This window comes from Micromys minutus, assembly GCF_963924665.1.
Source record: "Micromys minutus genome assembly, chromosome: 26".
In the NCBI taxonomy this organism is placed as follows: domain Eukaryota; kingdom Metazoa; phylum Chordata; class Mammalia; order Rodentia; family Muridae; genus Micromys; species Micromys minutus.
Window position 1 is genome coordinate 14698606 of NC_137961.1, and position 19630 is coordinate 14718235.

The following is a 19630-nucleotide window of genomic DNA, read 5'->3' on the forward strand; positions in this document are numbered from 1 at the left end:
CTATGTGCTTTAATGAGGTTGGTAAGTATCCCACCTTACAAGTCACCTTACTCCACTACCCTGGTGACCGCTTGGAATTTTACGTTTATGTACCAAAATAATTAGAGCATCAGTGCATAGGACATGTGCAGGTCCAATTCCTTTCACTCTCGTTAGGTCAATAATAAATTAAAAGGTACAGATGACAACTAGAAATAAAAAGACTCTTTGGAAACTCATTATTTCTAAGATTATTTCTCAAACACTTTTCTTTAAAGGCCGATAATCATCATCAAAATGCCAATTTTATAACCTGCTCTGTCAGTATCAAGTAGCATTCGATAAGAAGCACAAAACCAATAAAAGCTTCAGCCTCACTTAGCAGGGCTGTTGTCCTGAATAAGAGAATATACAGTGTTCCCTGTTCATTATGTAAACTCCTCCATGGATATTGTCTCCCATTCATACTGTTATGCCAGTGATTGAGGTCTCCAAAGTAAATGTTTCTGCATATTAATTAACATACAAGAACGGGGTATGAACACTTCCAAAACCTAACACATTCCATTCACAATATAAAGACACACTAAAACATAATAAATATATTCATTATTTTATCCACTGGCTATTCATTTTTCTGAAAGTCAGTATTCGATTGTTTTTTTTTTTTTTCTTTTGGCAGGTACAAATTACTCCTAACAAAAACTACGTCCATTATACACATCACTGCTAAAGATCTGTATTATATACAATCTGAAAGGGAATAAAAACTGAACCAAGAAGACACAAATGGGAAAACAGTAAAATACAGAACTTGTAAGAAATGTGAATGAAGAAGAGATGTCAGGGAAAATCTGGTTAAAAGCAAAAATCTTCTTCCCCCTGCCTTTGCTATTCTGACCACCATAGTCTCTGTTCCCTCTGTCTGCACTAATGTGAAGGTCATAGTTTCTATCACCTCGGAAAAGCCCGAGAGCAGCAGTCTTGGCTCAAGGGCCACTCCCACTCTCCAAACTCACTGGTGACAGGGGACTATGGGAACAAAGAAGAGAGCGGGCAGTGGGCTCTAGGCAGTGGCTAAGGAAAGAAAGTGGCTAAGCCCTGAACACGCTGAACAGCTCCAGGTACTGCTGATGCTCTCAACAAGGCTGGACAGACGGGAGAGAATGTCAAAACATACACACTATTTCACATTCACCAGACAACCGTTTCTACATCTACCATCACACACCCTCATAATCCAAAAAAGGAAAATGGAAGACCCACAGGTCTGTAACTTATGTTCCCACCAGCATCTGCAACAGAACGTTGCTAAACATCTCTTACATTCTACACAAGACGCATGTATTAGTCTGAACAAGGGGTGTGTTTTCCATGACTCTGTCATGCCATTAAAACGCAAATGTCATTTTTTTAAGTATAAAAATCATCTGCAAATTTCTTATCCGCTGTAGTCCTGCTTCATAAGGCCATCTTAACGTCAACGCTACTTTAAATTTAAACAAAAAAAGCAAACCGCACTAGATCTAGGGAAATGTCATACCTGGTGGCGTGTCTTGCTGTTCTTCCATGGAGGCAACATTTATTTCTAAAATTAAACAAAGGAACAGTCCATTACACATGGCGGATTATGGCTAAGGTAACCATTTGTAGAGAATTCACCTATGATTGTCATAAATGCATTAGGTTTTGATACCATGACAATAAAGGCTTTAGCTGCAAGTGAGCAAGGCTGCATACTTCTCCATCATTTGCAAAGCAGGCTTTAGAATATTAAGAGTCCTATAATGGAAGTGGGCACTATGACCTTGGTTTTCCCCACAGAATTGCACCAGACTCAGTAAGCAAGAGGAGGAAGCACCAGCTGAGCACCTTGTTTCTTTTATAGAGAATCTGCCACTAAGCCATTGCTCTCTTCGAGTCAGTGGACAGAATCAGGCCCTGGAGTGTGTACATGGATTCTCCCTATCACTCTAGAATGACTGAATGAGGCTCTGCCTGCTTCTGCTTAAAACCGCTTGCCTCATGGTTGTAACACTAAATAACAGTTTTTAAAACTTAAGTTGTAAAAGAATGTTGAGATCAAACACCATGTTCAGAAAAAGTTGTTTTGGGAAAAAAAAAAAAAACTTCAAAGTTAATCTGCATTTTATTTTTATGTTTTGGGTGCTAGGCACTGTATAGGGTAAAAGGTCTGAGGCCACTCAACAAAAGTTCCCAATCCTTGAGCCCCCAAACCCACCAATCCCTGGACTAAAAATCCCCTCAGTCCCTGAGCATGAAAACTCATCAATCACTGTGCTGAAAATCCCAACAGTCATTACCTTGAGAAACCCCACCCCCCAAGAAACCCGGTACAAAGCCCACCTTCTGCTCAGTTCCCTGTGGCTTCTAGACTGAGCAGAGGTAGCTGCCTACTGTGTCTCTCCTAATACATCTCTTGTGAAAGGTTGGTTGTGCAATGTGACTTGTACTCCTTCAGTCCCAACTGCCCGGATACCTTTTCCAAGGTATGCAACACTTCCATTAGAGAAACCCTTCCCCTCAGAGATGTAACACATACTGAATCCAGAACCTTAACCTCCACCACTGAATTCTCCACCCAAGGGGATCAGATATCCTCATATGACTTGAAGATGTAGATGTGAACTTTAGCTAGTTTTCTTTCCTTTGCTGCTTTAATTTGAGATAGCTAGAGAGGCTGCAGGCACCACCAGCCAATCAGAATCACTATAGATCTCCTCGAATACTGGTTTCATCAAACCTGGCAACCCGCTTAACACTACCTTAGACATGACAGTGTTAGTTTTACTCCTTACTAATTATAATATGTGAATGGCACACACCTTTGATTCCAGCACTGGGAAGGCAGAGGCAGGAGGATCACCGTGACTTGAGGCCAGCCTAGTTTATATAGACTGGTTTATACAGCCAGGGCTATATAGTGAGACCATGTCTCCAAAAACAAAATAACCAAAAAATAGAGAAGATTAATTTTTTAAAGTTCTTTCCAATGTTCATAATATTGACACGTCTACTTTATTCATTTTCGTGCTTGGTGTAACTTATTTTTAATGATACACATTATGCTCAAAATAGAATATGAAGTCTATTTTACACAGAAGGAACCGGAAGGCTGGATATAATCCCAAATCTCAGCATTCTTCCTTCCTGCAGGAAGATCGCCATGAGTTCCAGGCCAGCCTGGACTGCATAGAGAAATCAGTGTTTAAAAATAAATAAGCATTTCCTAGTTAACTTAAACATTCAGCTAATTCTATTCTAGGGGGAAAAAAAGTGCATTCAACAAACTCATCAGAAAATGTGATCAAAATATCATATGTTTGGGATTTTAAATATAAAACACCCAATTCATTCTAATAACACAACCTGAAAGCAGTATCTGTTTTATCTGCATAGTTTACTTTAACTTATTTCAGAACTTTGTTTCTTCCCAAATTTTTCTCAGATGGTTTCATTTTTAGGTGAGAACCGTGCGTACCGAAAGGCATCAAGATCAAAACAAAATCGAAACTCAGTGGAAAGTTCACTGCATATAAATGTGCAAGAGTGGAAACCTCAACACACATGGGGACACTGCTAACCAGAAGGGGGAATTCACCTGGCAGTAAATTTAGGCAGAGATTCTAACAGAACACTATTAGGCATTTAACATTTCTCACAAATAATCAGATCATAATCCAATAATTTTAAATACAGCAGATATAACAACTACTGAGGTTTTCTGCTGACAGGAAACCTTCCCCTCTTCTGGGCCCTTTCCAGTTCTCCCACATTGGCCTTCCTGACTCCTACAGAGACACAATACATAAAAGCTCCCCATGAGAGGGCGTGGTGATGCCTTTAATCCCAGCACTCAGGAGGAGACCAGGGCAGACAGGTCTCTGTGAGGCCAGCCTGGTCTACAAAGTGAGTAGTGTAGAGCCAGGGCTGTTACATGGAGAAACCCTGTCTTGGAAAAAAAATCCAGCTGAGAGAAAAGAAAGATATGTGTCATTCTAGGTCTAGGTTTCCACACATGGTCTCTTCCGGTGCCAGCCATTTTCCTGCTAATTGCATAATGCTTTTTGTCTTTGTTCGGCTATAAAAAAAAAAGTTAAAATTCATCCAAGATTTTCAGAAGCCACTTCATTGAAAACTGCTTTCAAGCCTACCAATTACTCCAAGTCATAGCACCTCCAGCTAATCTGCAACTTGTTGTCTGTGGTGAGTGTAACCATGCTAGCAGGCCTGGAAGTCAGCAAGGACAGTATATCTTCCAGATTAAATCTTAAAAATAACCTAGCAGCCAGGCATGGTGGAGCACACCTTTAATCCCAGCACTCGGGAGGCAGAGGCAGGTGGATCTCCAGGAGTTCGAGGCTAGCCTGGTCTTTGAAGCGAGTTCCAGAACAGCCAGGGCTACACTGAGAAACCGTGCCTCACAAACAAACAACAGCAACAAAAATTTACCTTCTGAAATTATGCTGGAATCATCCATGACGTTATCTATGAATGAATGAATGAATGAATGAATGAATGAATGAATGAAGCAAGCACATTACATTAACTCTCCTCCACTTAGATCAGTGGTTCGAAACCCTCCTAATACTCTGGCCCTTTAGCTCCTCATGTTGCTGTGACACCCAGCCACATAATTCATTTCGTTGCTTCTTTTTAACTATAATTTTGGTGCCATAATGAATTTTAATGTAAATATGTGTGGGTTTTTTCAATGGTTTTCAATGTCCCCTGTGAAAGGGTCATTTGACACCATGGGGAGTCACAAGCACAGGTTGAGAACCAATGACTTGAAGATCTAAAGTGCTGATATCCACTTGGAAAGTATTATCTAGGCTGGATCTCCTTATGGGAGACCCCCATAAAGACTCTTTATTTACACCCCAAAATGAACTTCAATTCTAAATTATATTCAAAAGTTTAACTTACTCCTACTGATATAAAATAAATATCGCATAAATATAAAAACGCATAGTTCGTGAGAGGTTGCAAATGCTGTGATGTTTTATACAACAGCCTACAGTATCTTCAGATTCTGATACCTGTTGGCCATCCTAGCACCAAACGCCTGGTAGAAACCCTGCTCCACAATTCCTACATCTGTATTTCTTATCTCTCTGTTCCACCGCTATGCAGTTACCACAGGAAAACCTCACCTGAAATCTCAATCCCTTCCTTTTCTGAAGGCTCATATGCTATGAAGTGCATAGAAAACAGAAATCATGTAGCAGGGAGTAACGACAGAAACAGACGATGTACTACAGGCTTGGCCTTATTTCCTTTATAAACATTTTAAGCCCCAGGCTTACCCACTAACAATGTTGGCTGCAGGGCAGGGATAGAAGAATGTGGCTAAATGCTACAAAACAAATTAACTGGGCTCCCATTTTAGCCACTGGGTAGCCATGGGAGATGGTAATTTCATTTTCTCCTTCCCATGATCACTGCTAGCAAGAGTCACTGATTAATTGGCACGGGTTCTCCTTTTCTTATTTTCCAGTCTGTGTGAGCTCTCCCCCGCTAATTATCCCAGGATCCCAATTTCACCAGGCAGTCTTTAGTTTGCATAGTGATTGGTCTTGAGACAACCACCCCTGCTAGCAGGAACTGGCTGACAGGACCTTTAATTTACTATGGTAACCAGGGCCCAGGGGGCTGGAGTTTCTGTGCTTTGATGCAAAGGCTGGTGTTCCAATGGCCCTCCCCACACCCAGCAGCAGGAAATTCCCTCAGTCAACTGACACTGTAAAATGCTTCTAGTATGGGGCACACCAAAACCAAACCTCTGGTCTGCTCCAATGGCAATATATCTCACCACAATGTATTATCATGCAATAAAGCATTAACAAAGAACTGTTTTTGGATATTGGCTATCTTTTGGACATTACTCTTGGTATAGGGTACAATCATGTCACTGGGCAGTGAGCACTTAAGCATGTACAAATAAACCTCTGCCGAGCTCAGGGGCAAAGCCAGCTCTTTCTTGGGCCACATTCCCTTTGCCCTGCTTCTTCTCCCTCAGGTCTCTTCAATAACTGATGCCCCTCTCCTCAACCCACTCCCATCAGTACCTGAAAAGGAACCCCATGAGAAGGGCAGGCACAAACTTTACCCAGGGTACTCCTAATTCAGCCTTACAGAGGCTCTCGGCAACAGGTCTCTCTCCAACTCCCTCCCTGAGTTTGCAGGGCTCCCTTTCCTCCTCAGTCTTCCCAACTGGCCAGTTCTTTTTTCAACAGGCAGCAGAAGTGTGCCTTCAGACACAGAACCTACCCCTGACCCCACCATCCTCTCATTGCAGGAGTCACAGTCTGGCTCCAATAACCAGCTAGAGCCCAGGGATCCCATGGAACACTGAACTCCCCTGCAAGCTGAGCACCATCCAATGGCTTCTCTGGTCTCACCTTGGGTGGCTCAAAGCACTCCTACTACCAGAAACAGTTTTCTAAGAAACTGAAACCGGGCCCAAGGTCTCTCTGCCTGTCCAACAGCTATCAAGTCAGACTTCCACTCACCATCCACACACAGGCAGCCAAGCCCGACAATTTTACCCTCCAGACATTCCTCAGGTATGTTCACCACCTTTACAGCCACTACTCTGGTTTCCTGACATAAACTGCCACCAGGGCCATCCAATCTGTCCACTAAAACACTCGTTAAACGATGAAGAATGCGCATGTGACTTCTTAGTGCCCCTGATGAAGATGATGTTCCTGGCTTCACCTACTCATGGATCGAAGGGCCATCTCAGCTCCATTCCTCTCTCCGTAAACAGACATTACCAACCATCCTCAGCTCCAGGCCGTTAATCTGCACACCAGCATGTCTCTATTATTACAGACTTGCCACGGCAATACCCTGGCTCTCATAAGCACCTGTCAACCAACTATAGCAGTAAAGCTGCACTGGAATTATTGGCTAATTTCTTCTTCCTGCTACGTCATCGAGTCCGTGATGATGCCAAACCCATGGCCCTTCACTGCAGCTATGGCAGTCACCAGTGCTGGACACAGATAGGTAGCATATAAATAAATAACTCAGTGGGATAACAAAGCTATGCCCTCACTTGCACCATAGGCTTGATGCTTTGGGGACCTCTGTGAGGTGGAAAGGTGGCTCTTGTTCTGCCAGACTAGGCGTTCACCAGATTCTGGAGTTTGATGGGAAATATGCGTGATATTCTCTCAAGGTTTCTGCCTATTACAGCTTTACTTAAATACATCAAGGTGACACAAAGCTTCCCACAAGATCCCAATGTCTCTTTAGGTCAGGGCATGGTCACTGCCCCGTTACCATTTAAAAATAACATTTAGTATTAATACTGTGCCTGTGAAAAATATCGCCATTAAGTATGACAGCTAACTCAAGCCTTGTGACATTTGATTTTAAAGTCCTCTAGAGCTTGTCTGAACACTGCAGATTGGAACAACTTGATTGGAAGAATGAAGAAAAGTATCCCACATCTTAGCTCTAGAAATAATCTTCGACGTATAAATTAACATTTGCTCCCTCGAATTCAAGAATAAAAATGCAAATGTTATCTCGATGGCCAAGGCATCTTACATTTTTTAAAGCTGTATGTAAGGGCACCTTACCATTTATATCCCATTAGAAATGATGATTATAGGTAGTGATCGTGACATTTTCCCAAATGTTGGACACATACATACAAATCATTCTGTCGCCGGCAGCTCTTGTTTTTCTTTTCTCCATGCACACTGCCAGATCTGAAGAAGCTCTAACTCCGTGAAGGAGGGCTCCTCCCGACACTGTTCATTGATCCGGATGTTAGTGCTGTGCCCCTAGAGCTCAGCAGGTCTTTATGCTGAGATGGGTCCTGGCTCCCTCCCTCAGCCTTCCTCCTGACAGCCGACTGTCTTCACACAGTGGTTGCTGTGTGAAGTTGCATCATGGACTCTATTTCTTACTCATAAGATCTTGAGCAATGCATCCACTTTCCACAACCTTACCTCTTTTGCCCCAAAAAAAGAGAAAACATGGAATTTAAGAAACCATGTTGGAGGTGCCTGGAGCCAAGAGCAGTATAGTCCCTTAAAGGCCAGCCTGCCCCATCCTCACCTAAACTGTCGCCCAACTTTCAGGCAGAAACCAGATCTAGGTTTTCCCCAACAGGACAATATCAACGAATACCATGTAGAAAGGAACTCTGACGGAAGAGGCTGTTCATTGATAGAAAATGATAGTAATGTCTTAAACAGCTTGTAATTGTTACTTGCAGAAAATAGGGTATTATTTAATTCACAAGTAAATTCTTTTAAGATGGTTGGTCTTCTGGATATGCATAATAATTACAGCTTAAAACACAATTCTCCATATTTTATACTTAAAGGTATGGATACATTTTTAAGTAAGTGAGTGGCTTAGGGTTACGAAATATTCACAAACCTGGTTCATCATAGTCTTGGTGTCTTACTTCCTCTGCAAAAAAACGAAAAAGAAAGAAAATGGAGATTTAAAACAAAATAAGTATTAAACAAAATGTTACAGCTGTGTAACTAAAGAAAAAAAAACAAATATTTAAAAACCTTATCTTGCAGTTTTCTAATGAATATGACAGTTAAAAATGTGTGCCTTTGTCCAAAAGGAATGAATGTAAAAGAAGGAAATTCCTTTTCATAAAAACCCTCTTAATAATCTATAAAATGTTAGCATTAGGAGTTGGTGGCCTGCTCTGTTAGTAGGGCTGCCAGTAAGAGATGAGACAGAAGCTCCTAATATTGTTTAAATAAACAAAAGAAAAAAAAAAAAAAAAAACCTACTAAAGTTGCATGTATTCCTTGAAAGAAAAAGCCACCAAATAAGGATGGTGACCCAGAAGAGTGCCCCATGACTTAGCAGTGACTGAAAATGTTCCTGTAATACCTGCATGCTGCTGTAGCCCATCCGAGTCTGTCCCTGCTTCACTGTGATCTAAGAGGAAAAGAAGGGGAGAGTTAGCAAGCAGAAAACAGTGTGCCCACCAGACACCGCTCTCAGAGTCAGAATTAATTCTAGGAGAAATACTGTTGTAGTTTTGATACGAAACATCCCTGAGGTGCATGCACTGGAAGTTTTGACCCAGGTCAACGGCACTATTGACTGTTAATTGGATTGACTGTAGTGTGAAACCCATCAATGTATTAATCCATCAGGGCATTCATAGCTGGATGGTGTTAGGAGAAATGGTGTTAGGAGAAATGGTGTTAGGAGGAAATGGGGGTCACTGTATCACTCTGAGGTAAGTCTCAGAGTACACATTGCTCTCCCCTCCCGAGCTTGCTGCTTCCTGGATGTCTACCCGGATGTGAGTACCCTCGCTCTGCCATCTGCTCCTACCACATAATATGCTGCTCTGCATCAGGTTCGAAGCAATGGCGTTAGCACCCCCAAAACTGAGATTCATGGTTCTGGGCTAGGAAGGAGTATCATGGTAGAATGCTTGCCTAATATTTAGGTGACCCTTGGTTCAAACCCAGCATCACCAACAAAAACAACAACAACAATAACAACAACAACAATAAAAATATTATTCTGTGAGCTAAGAGAAGTCTCCCCTCCCCCGCTGGGTCCTGCTTTCCCACTCCAGGATACCTCAGGGAATCTAAGTCTGTACACAATAGACACCCACATACTTATGTTCCCTGTTACTCTCTTTACACTAGCTACGTCATGGAATAAGCCTGGTCATCCTCCAACGAATGATCAGATACGGACAATGAGGGATAAATAAAAACTGATGTTTTATTTAGCCATAAAGAACAAAGCCATGTCACTTGAGGCAAATGGACAAGTGAAGTAAGCTAGCACCGCAAAGACGACCGTGGTCCTCTCATATGGTAACTGTAGTTTAAGAGGGAGGAAAGGGAGGAGAAGGCAAAGGGAAGGTGGAGAACGGTAGATGCTAGGGCATTTGTGATGCATAGCGTACTCAGTACAAATGTGCGAAAACATCACAAAGAAAGCCATTAATGCTACAAGACGGAAAAACCTTTCATCCTTGGAAATTTACCTCTCTGTTATTTTTTTTTTCACAACAGCAAAAGCTAATAGACACTACCATTCTCTTTAATAAAATTTAACATGGAAAAGGTCCCACAAGCTGCTGTCTACTTGCAAAGATGATGAAGAAAGAGCAGGGATGAAGGTTTGTACCCCTCCTGACTGCTTGACATAAGTCTCGCTTCTGTTCTGAGTACTCCTTATAACAAACAAACAATCCCAGTCGGGGTTTAGGAAACACATCCTTTTCATTTACCTGGTCAGGTTAAATGATATGCATAAAACTCTGTGGTCTAGAAATATAAACAACTGTTGGAATTACGAAGCGACCTCTGTGGGAATCATAGTAGGCCATTTATCCTGTCTTCCTTAGTCACAAACTCCAAAAGAAATATACACTGATAATTTTAATGTTTACATACCCAAGTTTTCCTGTTCACTCATCATTTCTTCCACATCGTTTGGATGGTTCTGTGATGCTACAAATTAGGAAAGGGGACATTTAAAGTGTCTCAAATAAGTTGATATATCATTCCTAAAACCTACCGTGTTCACCCATGCATGAACTGTGTGCCAAACAGCAGCTTCCAACATCTATTCATTTATAATCTAGGCACAAAGGAGCACAGCTACACTCTCATGTGGCACAAACTCAAACAGTCAGCAATTCAAAACATGCAAGGGCAGAGCACTGAAGAACAGCGTAGGTCAGCTCTGCACTGGCTATGCCAAGCTTTCTGGGGTCATAAGGAGCTTCACTAACTTCATAATTTAAAGCTGTACAGCATGCATGTGCACTGCTTTGTTTCTTTCTCCTTCTCTTTCTTTCCTTTTGCATGAGACAGGTCTTACTTTATAGCCCAGGTTGGCTTCCGACACATGGCAATTCTCTTGCCTCAGCATGCCAGATGCTGGGGGTGCTGGGATTTATAGGTGTGGGGCACTGTGCCCAGCTTGGTTTTCTTGTTGTCGGTATTAGTATTGTTGCTGTAGTTGGTGATGGTGGTAGCAGCGGGGTGTGTGTGTGTGTGTGTGTGTGTGTGTGTGAGAGAGAGAGAGAGAGAGAGAGAGAGACAGAGAGAGACAGAGAGAGAGAGAGAGAGACAGACAGAGAGAGAGAGAGAGAGAGAGAGAGAGAGAGAGAGAGAGAGAGAAGGTCTCACTATATAACCCAGGGAGTTTTGAACTACATAAGTCTGAAGTTAAAGGTATATACCATCAAAACCAACACAGTTCCCTTGTATATTTTGACAGACTAATTCTACTACCTGGGATTTATATTCAGGAAATGAATATATACCAAACACGAATAACATTATTAGCTATATGTCATGATACATGAAGTATTTTTTTAAAAATTAACAAATAGTATTTTATTTTTACCTCATGACACTATTAGAAGATTCACTCTAACTAATAGACTAATAAAAAAAATCTCACCTGTCTCTTCCATATGGTAACTATCCTCAGTTTCTGGGGGAAAAAAAAGCATTGGGTTGATATTACTAGTTTTATATAGTATACAGATAGGTAATACGTCTATATGTATATTTTGGGTAATTCAGGTAAATCCAATGCTTTTTATTGATTTTATTGTGAAACGTTTAAAATAAAGATGGACACATCAATATGTGTTTTATTGCTACACATCTTATTGTTGTTTACACCACAGTGTTCTCTTCCTGCAGTGTGGACACACACCAAATCCTTAGGCAAAAGGAGAAGACAATTCATGCGGTGACCCAAGGGACAAGGACTGAACCCAGGAGAGGTGCAGATGGCTAATCTATTTCACCTTCCCCTGTGGCGTTCTATCCTCTGTGCTACCACTCGGCAAAGTGAAAACTGCATGTCTACAGAGGAAGACAGAAACAAGAATGGGGGTCGGGAGTATGTTTGCAGACAGAAAGTCTCACTAAGTGGCTACTGCTGGAGTAGAAGTCGCTACAGACACCAGCCTGGCTTAGAACTCAAAGAGAGTCCCCTGCCTCTGCCTCCTGAGCGCTGGGACTAAAAGCATTTGCCACACACCTGCATGGAAAATGCCCAGGTCACTGAGCTCACAGACAATAAAAATGCCACCACTAGATCCTCACCACTGTGACCTTTGGGTACTTTGGCATCCTTTTGACAATTTCGTGCGTGTACATAATGTGTTTGTCTGCCCTCTGTCACCCTTTATCCATTCTCTGAACTCCCTCTGGACCTCTTCCTTCCAACAAGTCTACTCCATACTTGCTTATCTGCCTTTCATGATTTAACCTTTCTGCATTTTCTTTAACAGATACAGAAGGTCAAAACTCCAAAGACTCTTAGTGATTAAAGCTTTTGGTCCGTATTTAATCTGTTTTATCAAAGATTATTAAAAGATAAGGTTTTTGGTTTTTTCTTTTTCCAACTTCCAGGCTTCTTGGAAGTGTTTCCTCCTGCCCGGAGCTGAACCTCCTAACCTTGTTGATACTAAATCCTTCCTGCTTCGTGTGGATTGCAATTTTCTGGATACACAGCACCTCAGTAAAAATTCTGAGTCACCGTAAGCCACGCTGAGCCATCTTAGCGAAAGACAAGAGGGATAAGCACTGTAAGCGAAAATGAAGACTTTGATGCTTGGGCATCTTGGCTCAGAAACTAGAAACATGTAACTGTAGAAATGATAAGTCTGAAGGTATCATCTGTACATTCCTGATAGTTGGGTGGACAGCGCCACCCATCAATCTATCAACTTTCTATGAAGAATGCCTCTCCTGCTCTAAGATGACGTGAATGATAGCTTCTAAAGTCTCACACACACATAAAGAGGAGCTGTCAACTACTAAAGAACTTCCCCAGCATATTATGTCAGATGACATGCCTTGCTGTTTTGTGACTTGCAGTTCTTACAACGATTTATTAGCTGGCTTCTGTCAATAGAGGTTCTTGGAAACTCGGCATGTTTATACTCAGCTACAGTTGATGACTGTCTTTACATTGCAGTAGTAGCTGAGTATTCGAGAAGCTAGTGAATGAATTCTCCTCTAGATAAAAACACTTGATATCCGACTACTTTAAAAAGACTGTCTGGGGACAGGTGCTATAAGCCACAGACTGTGCTCTGTGCAGGAAGGCAGATGGTGCTGTTGGCACAGAAGCCAGGGACAGACTGCAAGTGCAGTTCATCATGACGTGAACGCCGTAGAACACACGGCACCGAGACGAGGAAACACAGGAGGAAAGTCTGCACTTACTATAATCAGAAATCCACTTATTGATGAAACAAACCAGGTATCAGTTTGCCTTAGAGAACACTTTGAAGCATTCAGCTTCATCCTCAAACACACTTAAGATAAAATTAAATATTGTTCTTGAGGGAATTCTAGGATGCTTTAAATAATTACACCATAAAGTACCAACTAGTCGAAAACAAATGTCTTCTACCTCCATGAACCGTCCCAGGTTCCAGGGCCTCAAATCTGTCATCACTGTCGGTCACTGTGAGGAAGTCCTCAACCTCTGGCTGAGGTTCTCCTGCTGGCCCATCTGCTTCGAGGTCTTCTACAAGGAGAAAGACAGTGACCAAGGGGGAACAGTAAGGACCCAGAGCAGCAGCCTACCTAGACAGACTCATCGGCAGCCACCCCACGAGCCTCTGCCACTGTCCCCTCTAAAGCTATTCTCTCAGTCTGTCTGAAAGTCACTTTGTATTGTAATGTGACCTCAGGGAGGACAGCCTCATTATGCTGCTTGTACTGAATGCTAAGCAGGTAGGACTATGACTAGCCAAGGGACGTGCTCCTAAATATGCTGAACAAATAGAGTAAATTATAATTAGTAACGCACGCATCTCTTCTATATAAAAAAAAAGGTTACATTGATACTTTTATTGAGAACTGTCAGCTTTCATGTAACAACCACAATTGACAACTCAAATGCTTCAATGTGGAGAGCAACTGGCTGCATCCTGGGTGACACTGCCAAGCCTCAGAAACACCCCACATTGTGCTTCCAAACTGACCCAGGCTTAGTGCTGTAGTTAGCAGAGATGTAAAGTTAACTGTCAGTTTTTAACATTTTAGGATAGACTGAGTGAATCTGTTACATTATTCCATTTTAGTATAGTTTGGACTGCAACCTTGCCCTGAAATTACCCCACAATGACATGGCTTCTTTTTGTAAAATGTCTCTTTGTAAACACTGCTTCAAAAGAGCAAGAGTGAGCTAGACTGGGCGGAATTTGGGAGTCTGGAGTCTGAGGAGACAGCAGGATTTAGTCTTTTCACATCAGCTGTTCTGAGTGTAGAAAATCCCGTACTCCATGCTTGAGATTCCCTCCCATAAAAATCTCCAATTACCTATTCATAGCATCAATAGGATGAAAATCGTTAGGATATGCCTGGTCCATCAGAGTATCTAGCTGTGCTCATTCCCACTATGGTTACTATAGAAATGATAAGATTCTTTCTGCAGCTATTGGCCGGTCACTCCCATGACCTCAGGAAGCCCTCTAGGTATTCTGCACAGCGTGGCACAGCAGTGTTCGGTTTCACCGGATCATATTGACCTGTTTGTGGAGATACTCTCATAGACCTTGCCCCTGATCTACAGTTTCACCTTTAATCATCTGAGGCTAACCACAATGTGAAACCTGAAAATACCAGGAATGAATAGTTCATAGGTTTTTAAATATGTTCAACTCCTTACCAATGAAATCCCTCTTCATGTCTCTCCATCCCACTAGGGATCTGAACCACCCTCTGGCCCGAGCTCATCAGTGCTGCATGCACAACCTGACCCTCAAACCTTGCAGACATGTGTCATCAGATTTAATGGTACTTTCCGTTTGTATAGGAACAGTGATGTTGGCTATGCCAAGGAATAACATCTATACTGTGTTTTTAGAATTGATTTTTTTAAAAAGAAAAGAAAAAATGGAGGAAGGAAGAAAAGAAGAAACAAAGAACCAAAGAGAAAGACAGAGAGAGACAGAGAGGAAGGGAGAGAAGGAGGGAGGGAGAAGAAGGGAGGGAGAGAGGGAGGAAGAGAGGGAGGGAGGGAGAGAAGGAGGGAAGGAGAGAGAGGGAGGGATGGAGGGAAGGAGAGAGAGGGAGGGAGAGAAGGAGAGAGAGGGAGGGAAGGAGAGAGAGGGAGGGAAGGAGAGAGAGGGAAGGAGAGAAGGAGAGAGAGGGAGGGAGGGAAGGAGAGAGAGGGAGGGAGAGAAGGAGAGAGAGGGAGGGAAGGAGAGAGAGGGATGGAAGGAGAGAGAGGGAAGGAAAGAAGGAGAGAGAGGGAGGGAGGGAAGGAGAGAGAGGGAGGGAGGAAGAGATTTGAGATAGATACAAAATCTTCATGTCTAGGAAAAAAATGGTGCCCCTTTTGCTACTGTACATTTCATGGAGCAAATTACAACCAAGCTACCTGACAGAGTTGAGGGTGTGATTCAGCAAAAGGGTGGGGCTCAGTCCTATTGTTTTCACAGACTGCAGGGCTCTCAGAGACCTGCAGGATGCACAGGACGTGCTTCACTCTCTGCACCACCTGCTCTGGAGTCTCTCTTCCTTCCAGATCTGCTCCTCAGCAAACCGTCCACCGAGTCCGACTGCCGGGAACGGTGGGACTCCACTGCATACAGTGCTCCTCCCTCCTCTTCTCCTTTCACCCCATCTAGAGAAGTTCTGTGATTTGCGTCACTACCAAGTCAACACTGCTGTTCAGCGAACGTGTCATTGTTCCCAGTGGAGAAGTCAGGAAAGCACTATCCAGTGGCTTTGAGTCTACTGCTGAGCTGGTGTCAGCCATGTGTGAGGAAAAGAAAACACATCCTGGACTCACTTCGCCAGGCACTGTTGTGTTTGTGTTATTGCATTTTCCCCGGACGGCTGATGCTGCTACACAACTCTAAAACAGGAAGGACTATGCTCAGGGCACACAGCTAACACATGGCAGGTGCCGTATAGAAGTGAGGCTCATGACAATAGGCTCAAGGAGGCCATGCTCAGTCTGATGGGGCGTGAAGATGAGGTAAGAAGGAGACACACCCAAGCAGATGACACAGCAGGTGCAAAGGCCCGGGGACAGATAAGATGAAATTATTATAAGAGACAGTCGGCTGTGCAAGAGGTTGTGTGCAAATGCCTAACTGATAAGGCCACGTCCAACACAGCACAGAGAAGAAAGAACAGAAACACACCTAGACAAATGCCACTGCAGGGTCATGACAAGACGTGACAAGGGGGAACAAGAGCTAGAACATGTGTTATGAGCAACTTGGACAGGGCTTGCTGCTAGAAGAGAGAAGACGGCACAGAAAGCACACGGAGTTTTGACTTGAGCCTCTGCAGACTTGGCAAAGACATTAATGAGCGGAGAAGAAGCTCAACTAAGAGCAGTCGGCTTGGGGAAGGGCTAATGGGGAGCTGAGAGACTGCACGGGGAAGGAGAGCCGTGCTAGGCACACCTGCAGCCTGGTCACCCACAGCCTACCCAGATAGAGCTGTAAGTGGGTAGGGTACGACTCTTAAAGAGTCACTGGTGAGAAGCAACCCAAAAATGATGTCTGGACCACCTGTGTAACCGTCTGTGCAGGAATCTCTCTAAGGATATAATAGAGAACCGAGAGAGGGAGGCAGGGAACTCAGTCCGGGATGAATTCTTTCCTTCCCGGTTAGCTGTCCCATCACATGTGCCTTAGCCCCTTGGCCAGTCTGACAGCACCAGCTGAGCTTCCTACTCCTCTGCTCCCCCACCCTGTATACCTGACTCTCACGAGCCATGCTGACTTTAAATTTGGTCTCTTTGATGTGCACAGGCAGAGGTGATGGAGGACCACTCTAAGACAGGCATCTCTGTATCCGTCACTCCACTCGGCCTCTCCATTTATTCTTGACAGAACCCAGGGCCTTGAATTACTTATGTTCCTTTATCTGCATGATGTTTAAATTAAATATGTCCATAAAACTCCCTCACAGTGAGGTGGGATTTTGGAAAGTCTATCCAGCGCTCCTCCCATTACTTAGTCTGTAATGACTTGGGATGTAGAGAAACCCAAGGAACATTTTAGGAACTTGTGTAAAACAGAATTGAGTTCATACCATGGTCTGTGTGTACCGATTCTTGGAGAAGAGACTGAATTTGTTCTTGTACTTCATCTTCAACACTCTGGACTTCTAAAATAATTACAAATCACAAATGAACGAATAAATAAATAAATAAATAAATAAATAAATAAATATAAATAAATAAGACTGAAGTATTAATAAAAATTCTAACTCTTAAATATGGCATTTACATACATATGACAATAACTACATTTGGCTAAGAGGCTCTGTATTTTTCTGTCCATACGCTATTTACTCTCCTATATCAGGAAACACAGATATGAACATTGAGATTTTTCCAAAAGACTTAAATAAAATTAAAAAAAAAAAAGAAAAACTAACTCAGGCATATTTCTTTTTAAAAATAGTCTAAGGGAAAATGTTTTCAACTTTTAATTAATAGAATTCCCATTCATATTAGAAGCAAAGGCAAACTTTTCATAAAGAGAGGTCCTGGAAAAGTCCCAATTTAATAAGCACAACTCCTGATGGGAGGAAGGTCACCACTGGTGGCACAGGGACCCGGGTGAGCAGGCGGGTGGACACAAATATGAAGCTGACAGGATGAATACAGTATCAGCTTCGGAACAACAGATCTGGAAGCCAGACCCGAATGACGACACTCCCAGGACACCATAGCACTTACGCCATTATAAGACGTTCCCCGACGTTCCACAGCAAACTGCTCCAACTCTGTTGCAGGCCGGTGAGTAACAGCGCTACACTTCACCCTGGTGCCAGCTAGTCACTTACTAAAACCTTTCTAAAGCACGAAGATCTCATATTTCTGCTTCACGAGTCATCCGTATTGATATCCTGATGTAATTATACAGGTCCCTAATAGCTTCCTTCACAGTCTCCCAGTGTTTGGGACAGCCCCCTCGCTGGGCCATTTCACAGACGCTGAGAAAGCAGCCGAGGCACCACGGGAAGTAGCCAAGGTGTGGGGATGCTCTGCTCCTATGCTAGCTGAGGCGCGGGGTGCCTGGCTCCTCACTGATGCCGCCATGGATTGAGAACCACAAATGGGGTCATCCAAGCTCGCCTGTTATCAGTGCCCGCTTTGAACTAGGCGAGCACTTCCTGCCACTTCATTTCTGATCCCACATCCGGAGATGGGGCAGGGGCGGCGGCTGGGCTACAACTCGTTAGAGACTGAGCAGAAAATAAAGTAAAAAGGCAATGCTGTGTTGTGCGTCCTTTCAAGTGTGCTCACCACAGTGAAGAGCCCGAGTCGGGGAACGTGGACTGAGGAGGGCATCCAGGGCTCCATTTTACTGCATTTTATGAGCGATAAGTAGCTGTATTTGTGAAACGCGCGAAGAAGCCAGAGAAAGGAAGGAAAAAAAGGAACTAAAGTGTCAACACGAGAACAGCTGAGAGAGCAGAATGCAGTCTGGAAGGGGCATTGCCGAGAGGCTGGAAAGAATGGGGCTAACAATATACCGGTGGGCGCTGAGAGTTAGCAATCATTTGCAAGGAATATGAATAATTCTAATAACCAAAGGGAAAAATGAAGAGCACATGGCACATCTCGGACCCACTACTTGCTCAAGAACTAATTTTTAACTACAAATTTATTTAGTACAAAGTAAAATATTATGTGTTAAACTCAAATATTTAAATTAAAAAAAAAAACTTTAAAAAATTATTAGATTATGGAGCCAGATACTAATTCCTCCATGGAAGGTATACAATAAATTCTTTTACAGTTCTGAGATGAACACATAATAAAACTTATACTAATGTGTCATTCCTTAAAGGAACAAAGCAAAGAAAATCAAATAGCATTCACCAGCACAGCTTGGGCTGCCTAGTGTTTCCAGTAAAGTGTCATGTTCAGCATTTCCAATAGGTGGCGCAATAAAACCAATTTTAACTATTATAACAAATTGCAAAAGCTAATAATATTCTATCATTACTATACCACAATCAGAAAAATAATGGTGATAGATTAAAATTTTATGTGCCAGTTTATGAAAGTACCTCAGCATAGCCAATCTATGAGTCAAAGTCCCTTTATGGTGATCTATTAAGCCACCAGAGACAGAAACAAGAAGAAACAGAGACAGACAAGAGGCTTTGGACATAAACAGGGGGCCCTTAGCTCTTCATTCCTGCTGGGACCGTTCATGCTGCTGTGTACAGTCTGGGTCTGTTTTTACTTTGGATATAATAAGGTACGTGTTGGAATTAGAGTCGGAACATACTTGGCTTCTATTGTTCTGAACTGTATGGTCATGGGCAATGGACAACAGTCATTTGTGTCCTGGAATTTTGCTTACACATTAAAACAACCCTACACACATTTTCCCAACAAGATTATTTATTATAAATCCAGGAAAGAAGATGTGGTGGCTCGTTTTACAAACGATGAGAACAAGTGAGTAAGATACGACTTTGTCACTGCAAAAATAGCTGCGGGCCAAGCAGCCTTGGACAGTGTTCGGGGACACTTACCTGCCCCTTCTGGGGCCTGCTCCTCCAACTCAGCCTGTGTCTCCGCCTCCTCTGGTGGAAATGTCCTCTCAGAAGTAGGTCTTTCTTTAAGCCCTGCATTT

General features: G+C 42.8%; 1 protein-coding gene across 7 annotated transcripts in view; it reads right to left on the reverse strand.

The window, feature by feature from the left end:
* Positions 1–19630, reverse strand: part of ASPH (aspartate beta-hydroxylase) — a 186567-nt gene that overhangs the window by 107194 nt on the left and 59743 nt on the right. For 3 of the 7 annotated variants that reach the window (XM_080938667.1, XM_080938663.1, XM_080938669.1), the window contains 9 exons: positions 19530–19622; positions 17064–17138; positions 13414–13530; positions 11440–11472; positions 10422–10478; positions 8884–8931; positions 8407–8439; positions 4453–4488; positions 1523–1567 (listed from right to left, as the gene is read on the reverse strand). In XM_080938667.1, the coding sequence (XP_080794793.1) occupies positions 1523–1567; positions 4453–4488; positions 8407–8439; positions 8884–8931; positions 10422–10478; positions 11440–11472; positions 13414–13530; positions 17064–17138; positions 19530–19622 (537 nt within the window). The remainder of the gene's footprint in view (positions 1–1522; positions 1568–4452; positions 4489–8406; positions 8440–8883; positions 8932–10421; positions 10479–11439; positions 11473–13413; positions 13531–17063; positions 17139–19529; positions 19623–19630) is intronic. The other 4 variants (XM_080938668.1, XM_080938664.1, XM_080938665.1 and 1 more) reach the window with 3 other exon arrangements.